Genomic DNA, 22,656 nt, shown 5'->3' with positions numbered 1-22,656 from the left:
AATTTGTTCAGTTCTTTTCTGTGCACTAATTTTAGATTCTGGTATTTGTTCAAATACAAAGCTATTGTAATATTGGCTGAATATCTGAATTACTGAAATTGGATTTCAGTATTTTGAGAATGCCAATTCTTTGCTTGAAGCATGCTTTTATTTTTGATAATAGAAACCTTCAATTTAAAGCCTCTAAATTTTGATTGTTATACTAGGTTTAAAGCAGGACTCACATAAATAAAAACAGCACAGAAAAGACTTTGATGAAGAGATCCCAGAAAAAATAACTACATTAACTAGAGAAAAAGTAGATTCATATGGACGGAATATTTAGGAGGTATTTACTAATTTATGGAAAATATTTTTTCTTGTTGATTTGAGTGAGATATTTCACTTAGCACACAAATATTTTAAGATGAGATTTACTGTAAGTGAATAAAAAATATTTTCTTTCCCAGCTGACATCATGTTAATGAGCCTGAAAATTCAAAGGGCTGATGTTCAAAGGGCAATGATGAGTTCATTTTCTCCAAGGAACTAATGAAGAAAAACAAAACAAAAAAAAGGCATGGGGGTGGGGAAGAAGGATCTTCCTTCTGGTCTGCTGCCTGGGATTCAAACTTCACAATCCAGCAGTCACACAAGTCTCTGTGAAGCATCACGTAACCCTTGCTTACTGACTCAGGGATAGAGGAGAAAGGAGAAGTACAGAAAAGGGAAGGAAGTGGTTTAGAGTGAATTCTTATTCTAGATAATTGTCCAGTAAGAGCAATAAATTTAGATTTAGCCATCTAAGCAAGATGAGACACAGCTCTACCAAAGGAAGAATTAACAAAACCCTGCTGGATAACTCCGTTTCAATCTTCCTTCTCTTTACAAGCTTTATCATTTTCAGTAATTTCTGCCTTTTCCGCCTATTCTTGCATTTTTAATGCAAACAGAGGAAGAAGGCTGCCAGCGTGGCTCACAGCCTGAGTACCTCGCAAAGCCAACGCCGCGGCTCGTCCCACTCGAGTCCCGCAGTATCCTGGTGGAGATCACCTGCCCAAAGGGCTTCAGCATGTTCTCAAGCTCCTGCTCGTCCATGGACAGAGGCAGGTTGGAAATGTACAGGTTAGTCGGGTCTTGCTCTTGTTGCTGAAAGAGAATTAAAACCAATTGTTATTGCTGTTGCCACTGACATTTTGATTTTAAAACAAACAAGTACACTTGAATTCTGGCACAGATTTTTACTTCTCAGGCCCTTTGTTAAGCCTACTCTTTCCTAGTATTAGTGACCTCCATCTTCTGCCACTGCCGGCAGCATTCCTGAGAAAGTTTCCTTTCTCCTATTACTGCTGACACTGACATTTTTAAGTAGAGATAAAGGTGAATAATTGACCAGTTTATAGTCCATGTTAAAACTCCATGTTTCAAATTTTTCTCAAAGGAAAAAAAAAGTAAATATGAGATAAAGGAAAGAAATTAGCAGACAAGAAATGCAAGAATGGTGGAAAGCACTGAGAAAGCCAGATGTAAGTTAAGAAGAGAAAAGATTTGGATGACAATCAGAAAATAATATAAGGGAAAAAATGAGAAAATGGATTTAAGAGTATGTACATTGCCATAATAATACCAAAAGAACAGAGTGATACAGAAGCAAGTGGGACACTGTCGTCGCCTTCCATACGTGAGCACTTATGACTTTTCACCAAACTTTTATGTTATACATTCAGACAATAAAAAAGTCTTCCAAAACTTTGTCTAGAAACAGACAAAATGAGAGAGGATGGCATCCAGGAGATGAGTAATTAGGGAGGTGACAAATATAGCCACATCTTTGCCATTCCCCTGATCTTAGGCTACTCACTACTTTGTGTTATCTATGTCTGTGCCATAAAATGACACATCTAAGAAACCTTTTTGGTGAAATTGATGATTTCCAGTGTTTGTCTACAGATTTCCCAGCTGTGGCAAGGGAGCATCTCTTCCATGCTGGCGATCACTGCCCATGCTCTGTACTGAAGCACATTCTTGATCTACACAGATTGATGTGACACAGCCCTTAAAGTTGTGCAGAACTTCAATGTCATCACTGTCACTCTGGTATAATTGTAAGTCTCTGCAGGATGCCCACATTCAGCAGCACTTTTCTGGCATGAGCAGTGATATGATCTGAAATCAATTTTATTGATATACATATACAATTTTCATAGAATCACAGAATGGGTAAGGTTGGAGAGGACCATGTCTGGTCATCCTGGATCACAGTGCACAAGCACTGCACAGTAAAGAAGCTCATCCCCATTTGCAGGTGAACTCTCTGTGCATCAGTTTCTGCACATTGTCCCAAGATATTTATTGGTCCCAACATATTTGATGGCACAGTCCACAATGTATTTTCCTTCTGTACGAGAGGGCTGACTGGCTGGCAGGGAAGTTTGAATCAAACCAGACAACAAAAAAAAAACCATAATAAAACCACAACACTTGCCTCCTGCCATTAAAGCATTTCTTAAAGTGATTATACTGCATGCATGGTGATATCCTCTCATGCAGAACAGGATCAATTTGTCATTAAGACCCCCTTATATAAATAGTATCTCAGTACTTTTAGTAGGATATTGCATAATTTTATAACTTGTTATCTTAGATATCACCTCTCAGTTTGAGTTAGTTTTTCCCAGGAGGGAAAAAAAAAGAAAAAAAGAAAAAAAGAAAAAAAGAAAAAAAAAAGAAAAAGAAGTGTTTGGGCTTGCAGGGAGGTCACACCTTTTAGGCACAGAAAGGAATTATCCTGTTCCAAAACCAGTGAAAATTAAAAATGGGAAAGCAAATTCTAGGCTGAAAAACCTTTACTTATTTGCATTTTTACCTCAAGTCTCACATTCAGTTCAAAAGAGTTAATGTTTTGAAGTTTTCCAAAAACATTTTTAAAGAAATTGGAATAGAAGACCTATAGGAGGGAAATGTTCTTCCATTTTAGTGCATGCCTCTGCCACTGGTACAACTGTAATTCCTAGCCACACCAAAATCCCACATACCTTACAAAACAACCTTTTCCTGCTCCCAAGTGTTGCCCTCATTGGCCCCTTTATAGTCCATTACAAATGGCATTTGATTACCCTGTATGATTTTTCTTTTGTTACCTAGTAGAGACATCCCCCTTCCAAAATAATACTGAATCTATACAGTACACAGACAAGTTTAGGGTTCAAATTATCTTATCATAGGGTATCTGAATTCTTTTTCATATTAGAAAAATTAACAGAAGGAGAAGACAAGAAAATGGATTCACTGTGAGGCCACAGCTGACATTAATATTAATTGCTGGGCATAATTACAGTAGTTACATTTTGACATTCAGCTCAAATTTCCTCAGGCAGGAATGTGATATGAAGAACAGCTTTCACAGTGTTATAACTGGTTTGTTACTTAGATAGTATTAGGCAATTTTGTTTTGCACCTTGAGATGTGTAGGCTTAACTTCCATCTTTAATGAGTTATATCAGCAAAAGCTTTAAAGGAGGTTTCAAGCATTGGCATTACAAAATTGCACTTGTAGCCATAGCAAGATTTTCTGAAATTCCAAATAGTATTTGAAAGGAAAAGTTTTGAATGTTTTACTTTTTATTACAGACTGCAAAATATATTGCAGGCAAATATCCTAAAACTTCCCTAAATGATCTATAACAGTATATCAGCAGGAAAGTCAGACTCTTTGCATAATTTTATTTATTTTCCTAATGTTTTTATTCTAGAATAACAGAAAGTATACAAGTATTCTCATAAAAAATTCTAACATTTGAAAAGATAAAAAAAGGCCTCATTTTGTTCACAGTAGTAAAAGTTCATGGTCCCATGCCAGGATATAGTGCCAGGATAATGAGGGAGTCTGGTAAGCCCTGGGCGGCCACAGGAGCCTGAGAGAAGGGGAGTGTGCTCTACCCACTTACCTGAACAGGTTCTCTGAGTTTCTGTCTTGACTGAATTTATTTCTCTGCTGGGTGATTTTGAACATAATCTTTTGTTTGGTTGGCTGGTTTTTGTTCTTTTCCTGCCAAAAGGGGCACAAGGACCTGCTGCCATTCACTGCACACGCGGGGCATTGGATGCTTTTACTTACCCATTTACCAGAGAAAACCTCCTGCCACAAAACCATGGGACATACTGCTAGGGAAGGCAATGCTGCACTTTGGAAGAATATTAACAACTTCACCACTAACCCACATTACAAAGCTCTTGGGGAAAAAAGAGAAAAAAGAAGTGCATCTGAGGAAATTGTTCTAAGGAAGTTGTTTTCTCTGAACAGAAAGCATTTTGTGATGGAAAAATTTTACTTGTGGCCCATGAAACAATCTGTATTTTGCATTATAAATTTTTGGGGTTTGGTCAGGGACATGCTGAATGGCTGACTGGAAATGACTTCTGTTTTGCTGACCCTATCTCCACATCAGTCTAGTTCAGCCTGAATACTCCCAGGGATTCAGTTACTTCTGGTTTGATTCTTTGATAGAACACCCAGACCACAGCAGACAAAGGGGAGTTTGAAGACACTTCTACACGTGTCCATAGCTAGAACTGATAAAAATGGAAGGCAAAGGAGGGAAGCAAAAAAGCAAAGAAGCTGCCAACAGATGAGGATGTCTCACTGAAATCCTGGAATACAACTTGAAATTTCTTCCATCTGTAATTCTTTCAGCAAAATAGTTGAAATGCCAACAAACACATTCCACAGTGCATTGAGGAGGTATCTGCACTGCAGGTGCAAACCCATGACCACCCTGCAGTTCAGCCATAAGGATAAATCACAGAGCCACAGAATAGCTCAAGTTGGAAGGGACCCATGAAGATCACCAAGTCCAACTTCGTCAGGACAGATTAATTTAATCCACTTCTTCACTTTTCAAGAAAAGAAAGAGACAGCCACTGATTCACAAAAGGGCTCATTTACAACACTTATTTGCAACCCCTACTACTGTTGGCATAGATGCAAAGCAAGACTGAACTTTTTCTAGAGTGTATTTGGAATTTTATGCCATTTGATACTGGAAGATTTATACCAATTATTGCGCAAAACAATTCTCTTCCTTTGAATAACTTATTTCACCATGCAGCTCCTGTCATGTCCAGAAGTCTATTAAACCTTGAAACAGATATCTGGGTACATTTTGGGAGACTGTAAGCAGCAAGTTATCTTCTTCCCCTTGGGTTTCCTAGCTGATTTCCAAATAGCAGCCACAACTAGTATTCTCCTTCCATCTCTGTGCTATCTTACACAGAAGGCACTGCACAAACAGATGTTTGCCTTTATACATTATTTTGTCATGGAAAATGGTTACAGGTTAACAGTTAAAACCCAGGAAGTTAGGAGAAAGACAAACTATTAAAGTCACTGCCCTTTCTCTCTCTCTGGCAAGCAGAAGTTTAATACCAGAAGTTCTGTGCATTTTTCCCTTACCAAAACCTGTCTCACCATTGCTTAATTCACAGTGCTATTACTATTCAGTCTCAGAAGAGAAAAATAATTCCTTTGACACATGAGTTTTTAATTCCTCTTCTGGAATTAAGAAAAAAAAAAAGTGAAACCAGCAAAAATACCTTCCAACATAACTCAGCTCAGACCTTGCCTATACATTGTAATAATTCTTAGGATTTAAAGGTAGGTGTTCCTCTGCTTAAAATCCATGAAATCGTATAAGCCACTTTCCCCTTATATATCTTAAATCTCTTGAAATTATTTGCATTATTTTATGGAAACGATCAAAAAGATTTACTAAAATCAGTGAGAAGTTCCCTAATTTTGGGCAGCAAACCTCCATTAACATATAATCTATTGAATATAATATTTTTTAAAATTCTATACAATTTAGGAAAACTGCTTAATTTGAGTGTCTTCATATTTCATGCAGGGTTTTCCTTGGTTAACAGAACCTTCAGCAGATCCTGAAAGATGCTGAAATTGCTCAGCATTTTCAGATAATGGGCAACATCAGGGAATTTGTGGGCTACTATAAGTACCCATATTACTGAGAAAACTAGCAAGTCTTGTTTTTAGCAACGCGAGTCATCAAGTTTCTATCAATCTTTTCTCTCCAAACACCTTCATCTGTGTCTCCTGAACTTCTCTACCAGAATGTAACAATATAAAGATGGAGAGCAGAGCTCTTGCAGACTAACATGCTGCTTTTTCCCAAAGAGCTCCCAAAGATCATAAGATATAGCATTTCTTACAAAAATGACAGCAATGATCAACTGTTAATATTTATTTCTGCAGAAAGAGGTGTTCAGGATTCCTACATAATGTGAAGTGCTCTACATCATCTGAAAGAAATTAACAAAAACCTCCCTGTGCGTGTTGAATTGTTCCTAAACTGCAAGCAAGAAACTTGGCAAAAGGCAAGGACATCTGTTTTCTGTTGCTGTGTGTAAGGTCAGAGGGAACAGATAGCCATTCAGAAACATGTGACTAGGCACTGCTCACAGCAAGGAAGATCCTCTGCCTGACAGGGAAGGGATTAAATGCTTGCCTGCCTTCATATAGATACTAATTCCAAATTTACAATTGGCCAGTGTCTCACTGAAATATGTCTGTTTTAGCCACAGTTTTAATGCTGTCTGACCACAGACTGCTAATAACACAATTCAGGGAAAAATCACTACCATAATCTTCACTTGTTCTCCAGAATTGCATAGGATTAATACACTAAACATTCAAATTTATTTTTACAGGCATATCTGTATTAAGAAGAATTTAACTGCAATAAGCTTTGTGATCAATCTATCACTTCATGAATAAATTCCTTTTTTATTTCTCAGTGATTTTGCTTTCCCTTTGCTACAAGGGCACGAAGGTGCCCCTTGGGAGCCCTGAATGAGCCCACCATAGCTCAAAAAAAGGCACCAGACCCTTGTCAGAACAAGCCACAGCACAACTTAGCAACTGAGATAAGACTTTCGTGGGCTGAAGCTCTTTACTCAAGGCAAGGGTTTGTTAACTGTCTATTTAGAGCACTTGCAATTCCTGAAGTGAAAGTCATGTGGCTCCCAGGTAAGCAAAATTTGGCTTACCTTTAATTTATTTTATAATGACTTTTAGGAACTTTTATAATTATAAGGAGAAAATTTTATTATATTTATTTAAAATCTGTTACAGTACGATTTAATACTATTACCTACAAAAAGTAGTACAAACTACATAAAAAGAAAACTTTTCAAGACAGTTGCTGAAAACTGCTGTAGAAATCTGCTTGAGTTAGCTCCAGTTTGCCTGTCATCTGTTCTTTGGCATTCAGAAGGCCAGATGCAGAATAAAAAAATTGCAATGTACCTACCTTCTCCAGTTAGATTAAGTGCTCTAGCTACCATGGTAACCTAAACTATTTTTCTTACTTTGCTCTGTAGGAATGAAAACTGATTTACTTCTCCAGAAGGTTGTCACAGTAAAGACAAGTACTATAAGCAATACATTACTGAACCTCAAAAAAGCTGTTCCTCATTTTTGCTCATTTAAAACCATGTTATTCATCAGCAACATAAAGGAAGAGGTGACTTTAATGCATTTTGCTTATTAGCTGTGGAAAAGCCTTGATTTCTGCTACAGAGATGAGGACATGCAGCTAAGCAGCTTTTCCCTCCCAAAGTTCACACTTTATATGATGTGACAATTCATCTTTTCCAAATACACTTGGGAAAAAAGCCAGCTAGAGTAAGTTTAAGGTATGAGAGCTTAGGAAAGAAAGATAAAGCTACCTGCACATGGAGTGTACATCACAATTCTGCCTTAGTAACCTTTGAGTGAAAAATATTAAGATTGCAAATTCAGGTCATCTCTGTACTCTACAGGATCAACATGAACTCAGACAATGGGCTCATATTCATCATAAGCTAAAACCCACCCACACATAACAAGTTTCAGAATTTGATCTGATGCTTTGAGGGCCTGTAGACCACTCCAGAAAACACACAATGTGTCTTAAGAACGGTGGAAGTCAGTACGTGATGGGAGAACATCCTTTACATTGTCAGCACACTGTTATTCTGACACAATTCAAATAAGAAACAATTGTTAAAATGGTCCTAATTTTTTGCACAAGCTTAAAATATTTGAAAGTATTTAGTGATAAATTAATGTGAGAGCTAATACAAATAATCAGGACCACACTTCATTGTGTCAGCAGAAGTGAAGACTTTAAGGAGGAGGAAATTGTAACATTATGAATCTGAAGTCCTAAGTCCTAAAAATGTGCAACTCTGGGGAAATCTTGGAATGGATAAACAGTGAGTCTTCCCACAAAAATGCACATTAGTACATAGAACAGCATTCCTTGGCTCAAATTAACAAGGCTTACTGACCACAGAAATCTTCCATGTCCGTGGACTACTTTCATGGCTTCTATTGTAAGTGTTATATATGTTTTCTAAAGGTAACTTTATCCTTCCATAGGGAAAAAAACCCAGGAAAACACAAACTGGAAAATAATGAATATCAACCATTTAAGTCATAAATTATCTTGACTATCTTATAGTGAAGGTGTACATATAAAACTACAAATCTCACGAGGAGAGAGAGAATTGAAGAGACAGGAGAAGACAAGGTCTTCAACAACAAAATGCAGGGAATCGGGGTCATTGAGTCCATCACAGCTGTGTTGGACTTGGATGGCCTAAACAACTTTAAAGACTACACTGATTTTAAACACATGGTTGAAGTTCTATTGTGAGAATGTCCATTAATACTTCTTGTGATGCCTAAAGTACATTGTAAGCTCTTCGCATAAAGTGGTCATTCCTCATGTAGATATAAGCCTTTCACTATTATCTCAGAAATCTGTCAACCTACCAGGAGATGGACAATCTGGTTGTACAAATGCCTCTGCCAGGCCAGGAAGGAGTTAACACTCAGAGAAGTCTGAGCTGGCAGAGCCACACTGATGTTCTAGCTGGCTTGTGCAGCTCTACATTGCTGTCAGTATAATTTAGATATTCTCTTGCTGACTTTATCTGGGCTGCAAACACAATGATTCTCTTCCTGTCTTAAGTTTGCTAGACAGAAAGATGAGAAGAGCTGTGGTTTTTATTAACCATTAACCATTCTTATTTAGTAGCTCTTTTTTTACCTTTTATCTTTATACATTAGTTTACATTTGGATAGTAAGAATTGGTCAGCTTTCCATTTGAAACAGTTGCTTCAGTAGCTACAGCTGAATTCAGTTAACACCATTTATTGAGAAAGAACTTTGTCTGAACAGTGACTTGGATGCTTTATGTTAACCTCAAAATCAAAAGCCTATGAGAATTTAGATGTCTGATACCTCCATAGCATTTATAGCTCATTTCTAAAACATCCTTACACAGTCTCAGTATGCTAAATCTCCATTCAAAATACAAATATATAGTTGATTTTCTGTGTGCATCTATCTTCCTATACACAAAGTCTCTTTCTGCCCACTCTGAATAATTAGAAACCTAGAGTTATCTCACTTTTATTTGTGGGGTGCTGGGAAGAGAAGAGGGTTCTCAGAAGAATCAGTGACAGAAACCACAACTTTTCTAACAAACAAAATTGTCAGAGCTTTTCAATACTACTACTAATCTTACCTAAGACTGCTCAGCTCTACAAAATCACAGCTTTTGAACTTATAATTCTTGGTTTATAATCACTTCTATAGGAGCAAGAACATAAACTAAGAAAAGAAATTTTGACAGATTAAAAGAAATCAGAATAAAAATTGGACATGCAGAAGTTACTAACTAGTTTAGAAATAACACTACTTTTGCAAGACATGTATTTGATCTGTTGAGTAAGATTATCTACTGGTTTGTACTGGTGGATCCTGAAACAAACTGGCTACAGCAGAGCTCACATCATCTGATCCCCTTCCACAGCCACTTACATACCCTGAAAAAGATGGACTTACCACTGGCAATACTCAGTGGAAGAGAGGAGAGGGACAAGACCTTGTTAAACCCATTTTAAATTTCCATCCAAAAACTACTCCCATCCCCTGGCTATGCAATTATCATCTTACATGAGGTCTTAGACACATTTTCTGGCCAAAAGGAAACATTGGAAACATTTGTTTAAGCAGTGACCAGAAGACATCGGTCACCAGCAGAAAGCAAAACTCTTCCCAGGCTGCTTTGTCTTAGCCCAGGGTTCCCAATTCAGATCTCAGAAAAAGCAGAATAGCTGAAGACATGGTATTTCATGAGCAATGGACTGACAGAGGGTTCCATTATTGGGCCATCTCCTGAGTGGTGGCCACTTCTCCACCAACAGTGACCCCCAGAACAGATTGGGCAGGATTTGGCCTGAAGCTGTATCTCGGGCCCTGGGCCTTCCCACTCTGCTCAGCAGTAGCAAAACATGGCAAGTTTGGCAAGACTGCCAAATACAGCATGATTTTACCCCATGGATAGGAAAATACTACTACTACTACTACTATTACTACTAATAATAATGTAATTTACTACTTGATATTTTTTAAAATAATAAAACTGTAATTTGAAGTTACCTCTACAAAACAGAAAGAATTTTAATATATAAAAATCAGAACCACTCCCACTAAAGCAGGGTTTGCAGATGAACTTGCTGACGTGAGTAGTTTTTATCTCACTGACCTAGAGATACAGCAGGACACTGCAAAAAGGACTTTATGGCAGCCAGAGTCAGAATATGGCTCCAGCAAGAACATTTTCCTCCCTGTTCAGCTGCTGTGGGTCAGGAACCATGTCTGGGGGGAGGGTGAGAGCACTGAGGAGCTGTGCTGCTCCCCACACCCTGGGCACAGAGTAATTACAACACCTTTCCATGGATAAATCACCCCAACAGGCATGGATTTCCTCTCTGAAACTGCAGCAGCTGTGGTGGTCAGTAAGGAAATCGATTGCCCAGACAGGCAGGAAACTCCTCAAATCCTTCTCTGTGACACTCAGGCTTAAGCCTGAAGCAGTGTCACTGCAGAACCACCACCCATGGCACAGGTGGTCACACGCAAAAGGATAAAATACTAAACACACAAACACAAACTTTTATAGTGTCATGCCTGTGAAGGGTGTGATTTGCTAATCTTGCCAAAGCACTGTGACTGGCCATTCCCAGTCTGGAGCATCTAAGTAGAGATAGGATTTTTCAGACAAAAAGAGAGCAGCAGGGGAAAAAAAAGACAAAACCAGACAAAAATCAAAGCACTCAAACTCATTGTCACTAGTGGCTGTTTGTTGTGGTACTGTTCACTGGGCTGGTTTTGGGGTTGGTCTTTTTAATAATTCAAACACTCTCTCTGTGTTAAGAAGCAGACAAAGTTTCACTGGAATGCAAACCTCATAGTTACAGGTTTCCCATAGGTCATCAAGCTTGACACAGGGTCAGAAAAATAGCCAAACCTTTGGGATATTTTGATGCACATTATTTCATTAATGCTAACAAAAAGAAATATTACCAATCTTGCAACTGTAAGAGGAAATAAGTTAGAAATATATACTATAAAAGAGATTAAGAAATTATTCATTTTGTTGCTAGTTAATTATTAGAGCTTCTCCATCTACTCAAGAAAACAATTAAATCAGACATCAAAGTTCATTAAGAAAATGAATTTACATTACTTCAAAATCTCTTTTCCCCCCTCCTACCCAGAGATCATATTCATAAGATGGCAGACAGAACTTTCAAAAATCTGGGGTATATTTTAAAGTGATCACCTAAAGCCTAAAGATTTAATAAATGGCCTTTATTAAGCATACATAAAACCTTGTAAAAGGGAAAAAAACCAAGTGTTTTCCAGTAAGCATGTATGTTTGTGTCATGGCTGTAATGAAACACGCATTAAGTATGAAACATATGGTTTCCATTTTGTTGCCCTGGAATCCATCCAAAGACATTTATGTTGTTAGCTTAACTGTTCTCTTTAGCTGAGAAGCTGTGGAAAATATCTCATCTGAAAAAAATCTGTACCTAGTGGATAACTATAAAAGATTTGCTAGATATTTAGCAGACTATTTTAATAAAAAACCTCTGAGATTGCTAGATTTTAAGTTTTTTAAATTAGTATATAATTTTCTAACTGGAAACAAATTTGCTTTAAGAGGTACCAGTATTCTATCAACAGATTATAGTGGTAATATTTTTTTTAGTTAACAATTTTGTGGAGGTGTTTATGGCTCTCTTTTGGAACCAGGCCATCTGACCCAACAAGAATGCATGACAGTATCATTACTAAAGTATCATCTCCCTAACTTCATAAAAGAGCACTGAAGATACTCTGAAGATCACATCTGGCTAATAAGCTGGTTCAGAGGCAAGGTTCACTAAAAATTAGAGAAAAATAAGATAGCTTTCATTTTGCATTTTTAAAATAATTCCTGAGTTTGCCTTGATGCAAAAGTAGGTCAGCCAAGAGCTGGCTAAGAAATTCAAAGTATCCATCATGAATGCTCAGATTCAAATTTTATTTATATTAGCAGATAATATACCAGAAGGGCTGAAAAATAAAGTTCAAAGGTTAAATTTTGCCATGATATACTTAAAAATTCATTCCTAAATCTTAAGACTTCTAACCTCAGTAACAGAGAATCTATTAAACCTTTCCTACCTTTGTGCTGTAAGCCAATTCATTAAGCCTGCTGTAGTTTTTACAAACCATTGCTAAACTTTTGTTTGATGAAGCCAATGGAAAAGACTATTATGAATAAATTGATAAATGCAATGAGATCTGTTTGGAGACTTTACAATTTCATGCTTCTTTATTTATTTATCTGAGCTTATTTGGGATGTGGCAGACAAAAATCTCCATTTTGTTACCTTAATAATTACATGGCTTGAGGATTGTGCTCTCTGTAAAGGGCCCTGCAGCTGGAAACTCCACACTGCCCTTGTTGTGCCCCTGTACAAGCTTGCTCATCTTCACAACCCGTTGCAAGAATTAGCTGGTTATTCTAACTCACCTTTGCCATCTGTGCTTGGACTCCACTGGCCTTTAAAGCAGAAACTGCCTTCTGAGCAGCTGCTGGGCTGTCAAAGTCAACAAAACCATAACCTGAAAGAGAAAACATCATTTTGTTAGCAAGGCAGCAACCAGCTTACAAACAAACACTTCACAGCCAACAGTCATGCTACTGGCATGGTTATTTAATACAATTTTCTTGTTCAACAGGGACAATTTGAACTCCAGGTCTTCATGCAGTGTCCCCCTCCCCACCAAAAAAAGAAAAACCTAGCAAAGTTCTTGAATCTTGAACTAGTGGAACAAATCCATTTCCATGCCCACTCATTATGAGAATTTTGGCCAAATTGCTAAAAGCAGTGCAGTGCTTTGCTTTCTGTTATCTGGTATGTAACTTCTAACACCAGATTATCTCAGAGATCACCAAATAAAGTATCACCTATTAATTTTTCTGAAGTAAATTCTTATTGCAGTTTGAATGAGTGACAAGTAAGTCTGTAAGTTACTTTTTGTTTATTCAAATTTTTTTAGAAGAGGAATTTAGTTTAAAAGCCACCCATCTACCCAATTTTTGGTAAATTACTTATCTCACTGTGTATACATAAAAGACAGTTAAATTTAAAAGTGAGTGAATGCCCATCTTCAGTGAAACCAAATGGTTATTGAAAGAATGTGAAAAACTGGCCAGAAAGCATTTTCTATGCCATATAATGCAATCTTGAAATATTAAAATATGCTCAACATCAATTGAAACAAATTCCATATATTTGCAATAAGCTCTTTTCTTATTCTGAACAAGAACACATAACTAAGGGATTCCAGGATGCCCAAATTGCAATATACCTTGGCCTTAACAGACACTGGTCTTACAGGCTGGGATTTTTAATCCAGCCTGGGAATTGGAGGCTCAAGTCTCACCAAGAGGCAGTCAGAGTTTGGAAGCTTCTTCCACTAGATGTTATTGCAAACCTCATTATGCATTTTTCAATCCCCCTCTTTTCCACCAGTGAGCTGCCCAAGTATCAATAAAATCCCTTTCCAGAGTTAAAGTTGGGGTAAAAGAAAGGAAACAAAAAACCCAACAATGAAATAATCTCTGGAGGAGTAGAAAATGGAAACATTTCTTCAAAATATATTACAATCCTCTTACAATATATCTATACTGAGAAAAGGTTGTCTAATTTTAGAACAGGACAAGCTTTAAAGCTCTTAACTTGGGAAAAACAACTCAAGCATCCTTGTACATCACTGCAAGCTTATTTATGCTGCCAAGAAGCTGAAGAAAGCAGCATATTGTTTTGTGTAACACGTGGTGGTGTGGATTGTTAAATCCTGACATGAAACAAAGTGAATTAGTTCATATCAAGTTTTGTGCTGCCAATGCAAGACTAACTTCCCATACCCTGGCTCTCCACACCCCTGGCAGCCTGGGTTATCACCAACACACTGCAGGGTGTAATACAGATAAAGTTACATACTGACACCACGCACGCCATCAAAGCTGGCTTTGCCACCTTCCAGATGATAGAGAAACTCAATTGCTCACTGTTCCAGTCGGTTTAAACCCCATAGTGTATTTTTGGCAAAAGCCAAAGATGCTGTCAATCTTTTGGTTAAATTTCAGTTAGATATTTACATTCTGCCTACTTGTGTTCCCATTGCAATTTCAGTAACACACAGTGAGCCTCCCTGGAGCCTTACCTTGCAGTGCACTGTCACAACAGGCTGTTAGCTACCACGTATCATCAGTGAGATTTAAAGTCTCTATTGAAAAAATCATCTTAAATCTCTTAAAGAATTAATGTGAGAATTTTTGTATCTCTGAAAGGCCTACTGAACACTTCAGGAACTGACAAAATGGACATACTAAATCCCTTAACTGCAATCATATGCATTAACTAATTAAAATAATTGCAAAGGGCACCTCCTCTTTCCTAGTCACAATGACATCTGCATACAAGCCAGGAAAAAATTTTCTAGAAATTTCAGTATCTGAACTGTCAGTGCTTCTTCAATTTGCTTAAGATGAGGAGTTGAGAAGCTATGTCCTTGCACTGGTTCCAAGTTCTGCACAAAAGCTTTGTCTTAATTAATGATGGACTCTCCTCCCTCTGTCTATCAGCTTTCTGCTCATTCATGGGCATTATGCATATTAACACTGCTCAATCAGCTGACTTAATATTTCACTTTGCTCAGAAATTATCCTCCTAACTGTAAAAAATTAAAGTCTGAATCCTGGTATTTCTGTGTCTGCTACCACACCTTCTCCCACCACAAACATGCTGGGATGTGAATCACTGCAATTGCAGTGAGCAATGAAAACCCATGAACTGATACATTCAGCTTGTCTAGAGGAGTTCTAATTTTTTTTTCCAGCTGCAATTACTTCATTGAAAATGAACCCTCTCTTTGCTCCCAATACATTCAATAGAACATAACAAAACACAATTAGAGTACTGGAACATGTAATTAAGTGCTGCTTCAAGCTACACTAATCAATGGAGCTTATTTCCACAATGTATAATTTTTTAAGATGCTTAGTGTAGTTGAATGGTCATCTGCAAGCTTCCCTAGTTTCTCCAAGCAAAAGGGGAAAAGCTGCTTTTAACTCCATTTTTGTTTTTAAAATAGAGGCGAGCTGCCAGCCAGCAGTGTGCATGTCAGCTTCCCTCCGCCTTGGCTGCGCCGCCGACACCGGCTGTCTGCCAGCTCCACTGGAGGCAAATGCCTCGAATACACCAACCACCAGCAAGCATAAAACCCATTTAGGAGCAAGAATGGGGAAAAAAACCCAAACCAAACCAACAGAGGTAAAATGAACTTAAAATACAACATTAATGCACTTTGTAGAATCAGTTATGACTTTCAGGGGAACACAGTATAAAGGAAAATATACATACCTTTGCATTTGTTTGTAGTCTTGTCCAAAATAGCCTTCGTGGATACAATTTTCCCATACCTAAAATGTATTATACACGTGTAAGGATAATGAGAAAAGAGCATCCTATTATAACAAACACACAAATCACTTTATTTTATCACCTAGTACCCTTTACTCTGTGCAAAATGAAACAATTTATATAGACTATAATTATGGAATGCAAACTCATACATAGATGGAACTGACAAAAAACATCAACAATTTCAAGCATGATCTTGTTCTATATTCTCAGTGGCACCACAGAATAAGCCAGAAAAGAGTGCTTTATAGAAAAGAATTCCAGGCATTTAAAATCCTGGTATTTATAAGACACCATGTTATAGATATAAGCTGGGACTCTCTCAGTACACAGACCAGTTAGAACAGACCAGTTGCCTTGTCAGTGGTAGGTTTGCTGGCTAGCACAGTACAGAAAGAGAAAAAAAAATAGAGAAAAACTCAGCAAACCCCCAAATGACAAACAGAAAAATATTACACCTGGTTTAATATTATTCTGTTCCGGAATATGAGAAGTAGAAGACTAAAGAAAGCTGTTCAGCAAAGTTAGCAAAAAAATCTGTACATTTCTGTAAATATAAGCAATTTCAACTAAAATAAAAACATCCCTCAGGAAAGTTTCAATTTTCTTTTTCTTATTGCCAGTTTCTCAGCACCTGGTAAGCCTAGTCTGCCATATAGCCCAAAAGTGAGCACACAGAGATCTCAGCAACTAAGCTTGGAAAACAAGTGGACAGCAATCCCAGCTATAAGAACAATGACTGTTTTGCAAGCACTCTGACAAGTTTATCAGAATTAGGTATTTTGATAATTTTTAGAGTAGAATTGTTCCTGTTTGCAATTTCCCTCCAAATAAAAATCCCAGTTTCAATTTAAAAACAGCAATTCTCTTGGCCTGCATACAGAGCACAGTTTTCCCAAGCTCCTTCCCACATCCTCCTATTTGCTTGTCAGTGACACTTGTTAGGGTGCCCTGAGCGTGGAAGAGAAAAATGATGCAAAAGGAGTTTGCTTTGACTTGAGAATGTAATGTAACTTATTACACTAACAGGTATATCTATGCACTGTGTGCTAAGAGGCTCTCTGTCATTGTACAAGAACCCAGAATTATGAGAAGTGTTATCGGTACATGAAAGGGGAATTTGGGGAAAAATGAATTTTTGTCATCTTACCTGCTAAACAGAACTTCAACAGTGTGAGTATAATTTCAAAACACACTATGTCAAATGACAACTAACTCCATTTCTGCAGTAGCTGTATTAGTCTTAAAATTTTTTCAGAGTATATTAGAAGCCTAATAAATTGAGCTTTTTTTGTTAAGAGTATTCAATTCACTGTTCACTTGCAAAGACATAGTTATTCAAAGGCAAAGCCTATTTATAAAGTACTTTCCCCACAAAGAGAATTGAAATACACCTTTCAGTATAGCTAGCAGTCTTTGTGACCAGTTTCAAGACCCTGCTGTTTATGCAATAGTTATTGGATGGCTTCAAATAATTGCAAGGGAGTAAACTTGGGACACAAGCCATGAGGTGGGTGATTCCTTCTTTTATCTGAGATTGTGAGCATCTACACTGATATAAAATAGAACTATCCCTCTATAGCCTAAAAACATACAAGCAGCAACGAAAATCAGTGCATACCTGAATTTACCATTTTAGAAGCTGTAATAAAGCAATAGAAATTGTGCATAATAGTTGGAGCAGGTACTTCGTTATTTGTACTACTTATTTTCCAAATATGTCATTCCATTCAGAAAGTTTTATACTCCCTAAATCAAAACTACACATGTTTTCTCTAGAATTTTTCTGTGCAGAGTAAAAGCACATGCTATAAATGAGAGAGGTAAACTGCTCAGGGCGCTTGGTAACCAGTATGACATTCAACATTCAGCATTCTCCATATCCTATCAGGCTCCCTAAAGCTTCCTAAAGTGAACAGCTACATAGCCTTTTGTGGGGAAAACATCCCTGGAGGGTGATCTTGTCTCTGCTACTGTGTCAGTTCTTGGAAGTGCAGAAAGTGGTGGTGGTGAAGAGCCCCAGCCCTGGGTATTTCTGTGAGCACAATGACCTGGCCAGCGGGCTGGGGGCTGCCTTGGACTGCTCCAGCCCACACTGCTGATGCTCAGCAGCCCATGAACAGGTCTCTGCACAGCTGTTCTTCACAGAAACTTTGTGGACTACCTTCCACTGTGCAAAGATGTCTTAGTGATTTATTGCACTGTCCTAGATAGCACAGCTCCTGCAAAGAACCAGCCACCATGGAAGGCTGCCAAGAAACTTCAGCAGTGTGAGTCTAGGAACAAACTGGGAACCTGTATAACAATAGCAGCTATTGCCAGGATTTCTCCTAGGTTTTCCCTCCCATGTGTGAGTTGTTCTCCACTCATGCCATGAGGCACAGAAAAGCAGTTTACCCACCCTGAGCCTGGCCAGCAGGATGCACCCCCTCCTTGTTCCCAGCATGTGATCTGATACCAGGGGAATTACTCCTTGCAGTTTCTCCCAAGTGCTTCCTTCAAATGATGACCATGGTGAAAACTTTTCTTCCCCTTGAATTCTGCAGTCATTATACTCTGCTTTGAACACAAGCTCCTGTCTTCAACTGGTCCTTTATTGGGTGCAACTGCAGTCAAGACCCTGCAGAAATCAATGAGCTATAAAACACACCAGTCATGACACAAACTGGTATGTATTGCAGAAAGGATTACAGAAAGGATTACAGCAAGCAAGAGAAAATTTGTATTCCAAAGATGTCTATGATGTTAGGTCTTGCTGAAGAACCTAACTCCTCTCAAAGCCTATATACATCTAGTTGCCTAAGGCACTTGCTGAGGGCTCTCTCCTGCTCCACAGCATGCTTGGTGAGATTTTGTACCTACAGCACAGCACTGTTCCATGGCTGGCAGAATCACTGCAGAATCTACAGCAGTTGGTGTTTGCTCATTCCCTTTCAGCTGAAACAGTTTTTTTAAACTTGCTTTCCTTTAAATTAAGTACTAGTCTTTAGAAATAACTGCTAATCTGGCTGGTGACAAGCAACTAGGTATTCTTTATTAAGCAAGTTATTTTTCTCCCCAAAATAACATCAAACTCATGTTCAACAACAATAGAGAGTTCATTTCTTTTCTTTTGAGTGCTTTTAACACATTCTTCAGTCTGAATTATGTTAGGAGATGGAAAGATGTTTTCAGCTTTGTGTCTCTTTTCTATACAGCACTTGTAACAGTATCAACTCACACATTGAGAAAGAGAGAACTTGGGTTAAGAGGCAGGTAAATAATTGCCAGAGTGCACTGGGTATGGGATTAACAGGGGTGTGCTCAGCAACCGCCTGTGACCCAGTGTACAAGAGGTACAGAACACCAATACAAATGTCTGGCTGGACAGAAGATAAAGAAACATGTTCAATGCCAAGCTAGGAAGAAATGCAGCACAGCTGCTTAACAGGATAATGTTTACTACTGCTCATTACATCCTTACAGCACAGAAATGAAAAAATAACCCTCACCTGGTTCATGCTGCCCCAAAATCTACTGCCAGGTGATAAGAATGTCAAACACTGTACTATACATGTTTTTGAAGTGGAAGACTTGAAGTGAAGCAACACCACATAATTTTTTTAAATCATACTGTTCAGCAACATGGTCAAAAACAGTGCAAACAATCATCCTGACAGATTCACTGCAAATAGCTAGGGATACATTTGGCATTTAAAACATCTCTGAAGCCTAATTTTGGCAACCTCCACAATGCTGAAAGAAAAGGGTCTTTAGAAAACCAAGTACATGAATCAACCTGAACCACTATTTATTTTTCTCCCTTTGTACATCTGGCAGTATGATGAACATATGTGGAAATGTGAGCATGAAAAGAAGCCATCATGAGCATGACAAAGAATGGGGAATGAAGTAGTTTGAAGTCTCTGCCCCAAGCGCTGTTTTGAGTGTTGAAAGAACTTATCTGTGTGTGCATTAGGGGAGGTACAGTGAGAACAGGCAGTGAGAGGCTTGATAAGGTTTGTCTGGAATGAATTGTTCAAATCTGTGTCCACAACATAATGTAATATACCTCATACCACCATGCTTACAGTGCTCCTGTTGCAGCACTCTCAACCTGTCTTCCAGCTTTTGCTGTGAAGGATTTCTCTTCTCAACCACAAGATGTTGACTCGGACAAAAATATGCCAGAAGGATCTCTGCTACCATGGAAAGCCCTTGCTTTTAAATGCTGCTTAGGTCCTCCATCCTGAACTGTCCAGAACTTTCTGTTGAAGATGAACAGTGATCTCCCTTTGCCTAGTCCAGTCCAGCTCTAAAAGAACATTCCTAGAGATCCTGCTGTTACAGTTTGTGCTACTGTAGTGTCGTCAAAACTCCTCTGATGTACAGAAATGCTGCATATTTTCTGTGTTTGTTATGGATTAATTTTTACATCTTATAATCTTATCACTGCCCTTCATGGAATGCTCTTAGTTTTAAGATCCAGAATTGTGTGGTAAAACCAGACACAGATTTCATAACTTGTAAGTGGCTCCAAGTACATGAATTAACTTTAAGGTAGAATTGTGAAAGGAAAGAGAACCTGGCTGAAGACAAAATATTCTGACAGAGGGCCAATATTCTCACCAGGTGGCTCAAAGACTGGAGAGAGCACAACAAACAGGCAGATCTGGCAAGAAGTGTCACATAGGAGAGCAGATCAATTAATCCTAAAATAAAATGCAGCTGCTGAATACATCCACATCAAAATTAATTGTAATTTTAACTAGGGTAAATAACTAGATGAAAATGAACAAAGCAAATACTTCATAGGTAATTCCTATACATTAATTGCAACACTAAAAAGAAAAAGCAGGTGGGCCTGCTTAGTCTGTAAATCAGCTTTAAAAATGTAAGAGACAACAGCAAAAACCAAAAAAATATTTCTTATTCAAGATGGCCTTATTCACCACACAGCATGGTCAGTGGGTACCTTGCATGTACTCTAAATGCAGCAAATTCTTGTTTGAAATGAAATCATGTTGTCTTTCAGTACAACCTCAAATCAATGCACACAACAAACATGGACTTCGGCAAATCAGTCACGTGCAAATTTTAAGATCCTCACCTCCCCAAACACAGAGTATTCTATTTTGAACACTGTGACTCAAAACATTTATATGCAACTGATGGTCTTACTAGCCAGACCCACACCACCATGTATCCTGCTTGTAGAGTGGGGGGAAGCCATTGCATTCATCTCAGTTGAGACATGACAAGGAAAAACCCTAACAGCCCATGGGAAGGCCTAATCTCTGCTGGAGTTCCCAGTTCCTCTGTAACACCTGGCGCAGGAGGAGCAAAGAAAATTCCCTGGGTCTGAGAAAAAGAGCCAAGGGAGTTGTCAGCAAGAGCTGACTTGGTACAGCTCGCCCCTGTTCCTCACGGGTCTTGCCATGTTCAGGGCATTTCTAAGCCAACAGCACAGCCAAGGGAACACGATCAGCCCCATCAATCTTTTCTCCTGGATCCAAAACCCAAGCATGAAAAGTTTTATCTGGCTCCCATACCTCTGCCTCTCTGCTGCCTTTTGGGAAAGTGGTGTACTGAATCTTAAGCTCTTGGTCCCTTTTAAGCTTAGACAAACAAAGGGAGTTTTTGTTTCTCTATGTATCAAATTTTCAATTTTTCAGTATGGGGAATTTTGGAAAATAGTTGTCAACACAACACTGCTAGTCTTTGTGATAGACAACTCTGATCCCACTCTTTAGTTATGGGTAAATGTTTCTAACAAAAACTTGATAAAGAAATTTATTCAATCCAGCAGAAGACTGAGTTTTAAGAAAAGAATCAAACCATATGGTTTCCATTTTTAAATTCTTCTTCACCACATCTAGAAGGAAACATTGCTGAGAACATTTTGTCCGTGTTTTGTTTTCTGTTGTTGGAAGACACACTGTTCTTTGAGAAACTCTTTGGAATACTTAGTTGCTTCAAGGCCATCATGCACCTAAAGGTTTTCTACCAGAACATAACAAGCATCTACCACCAAAAGCTGGACGAATCATTTTAAATACGTAATAAAACATTACATAAAAAAATGCAGTTATACTTTCATATTTTTACTTTCCAAGTTAATGTGTATGGATATTCTAGTTTTATTCTAGTATGAGTTCTGTCTCAAAATTGTTAGATTTGGCTAATTTATTTGGTTTAGTAAAGTCTCCTTTCCTAGTGACAGATATTCAACCACTGGGTTAACCACTGCCACCAGATGTGCCCTGTTTCCCACATTAGACCATATTTTTTACTATATGCAAACCAGAACATACTTGAGTGCCCAAATTAAAGTGTTCTTTTGAGGACGTGGTGTTTAATGCTCATGTGGTTTTGACATGAAGCTAGTTCCTTCCTTTCTTAATTATTGTCCCTTTGACTCTCTGTACTTCAGAAGAAAGATGGTATTTTCAAAATACCCAAATATCCAAATAGTTCTCATTCCCATTTATTATTATTATTATTTTATTTGAGAGATAAAGAATACCTCAAAATAAATTAGAATTTATTATTATAAAAGCCAACTACAGTTTTGTCTTTACAAAATTACAAAAATTACATTTTGTCTATTAACGTAAAGACTACTTTTCAGATCTGGGTACTAAAAAATCACCAGGATAAAGATCACCCAAATAAAAAAGCCAAAACACCCTAGGCTCCTAGGAACTTTGCCTTTACTGACAAATCAATATTCTTATATACTGCTCTAAACTCTTCCTTAAGATCAGCAAAGCTTTCTTCACAAGATGTCTGCGTTTAACTCT

At 38.0% G+C, this 22,656-nt stretch overlaps 1 protein-coding gene across 5 annotated transcripts in view; it reads right to left on the bottom strand.

Annotated features, from left to right (window-relative positions):
- RBMS1 (RNA binding motif single stranded interacting protein 1) overlaps positions 1-22,656 on the bottom strand; it is a 175,137-nt gene that overhangs the window by 24,503 nt on the left and 127,978 nt on the right. For all 5 annotated transcript variants that reach the window (XM_058027957.1, XM_058027952.1, XM_058027955.1 and 2 more), the window contains exons 3-5: positions 15,815-15,873; positions 12,916-13,007; positions 971-1,128 (exon numbers count right to left, since the gene is read on the bottom strand). In XM_058027957.1, coding sequence (XP_057883940.1) covers positions 971-1,128; positions 12,916-13,007; positions 15,815-15,873 — 309 coding nt within the window. The remainder of the gene's footprint in view (positions 1-970; positions 1,129-12,915; positions 13,008-15,814; positions 15,874-22,656) is intronic.

This window comes from Melospiza georgiana, chromosome 7, assembly GCF_028018845.1.
Source record: "Melospiza georgiana isolate bMelGeo1 chromosome 7, bMelGeo1.pri, whole genome shotgun sequence".
NCBI lineage: Eukaryota > Metazoa > Chordata > Aves > Passeriformes > Passerellidae > Melospiza > Melospiza georgiana.
Note: the sequence above shows the minus strand (reverse complement) of the source record. Positions and strands in the feature narration are given on the sequence as shown.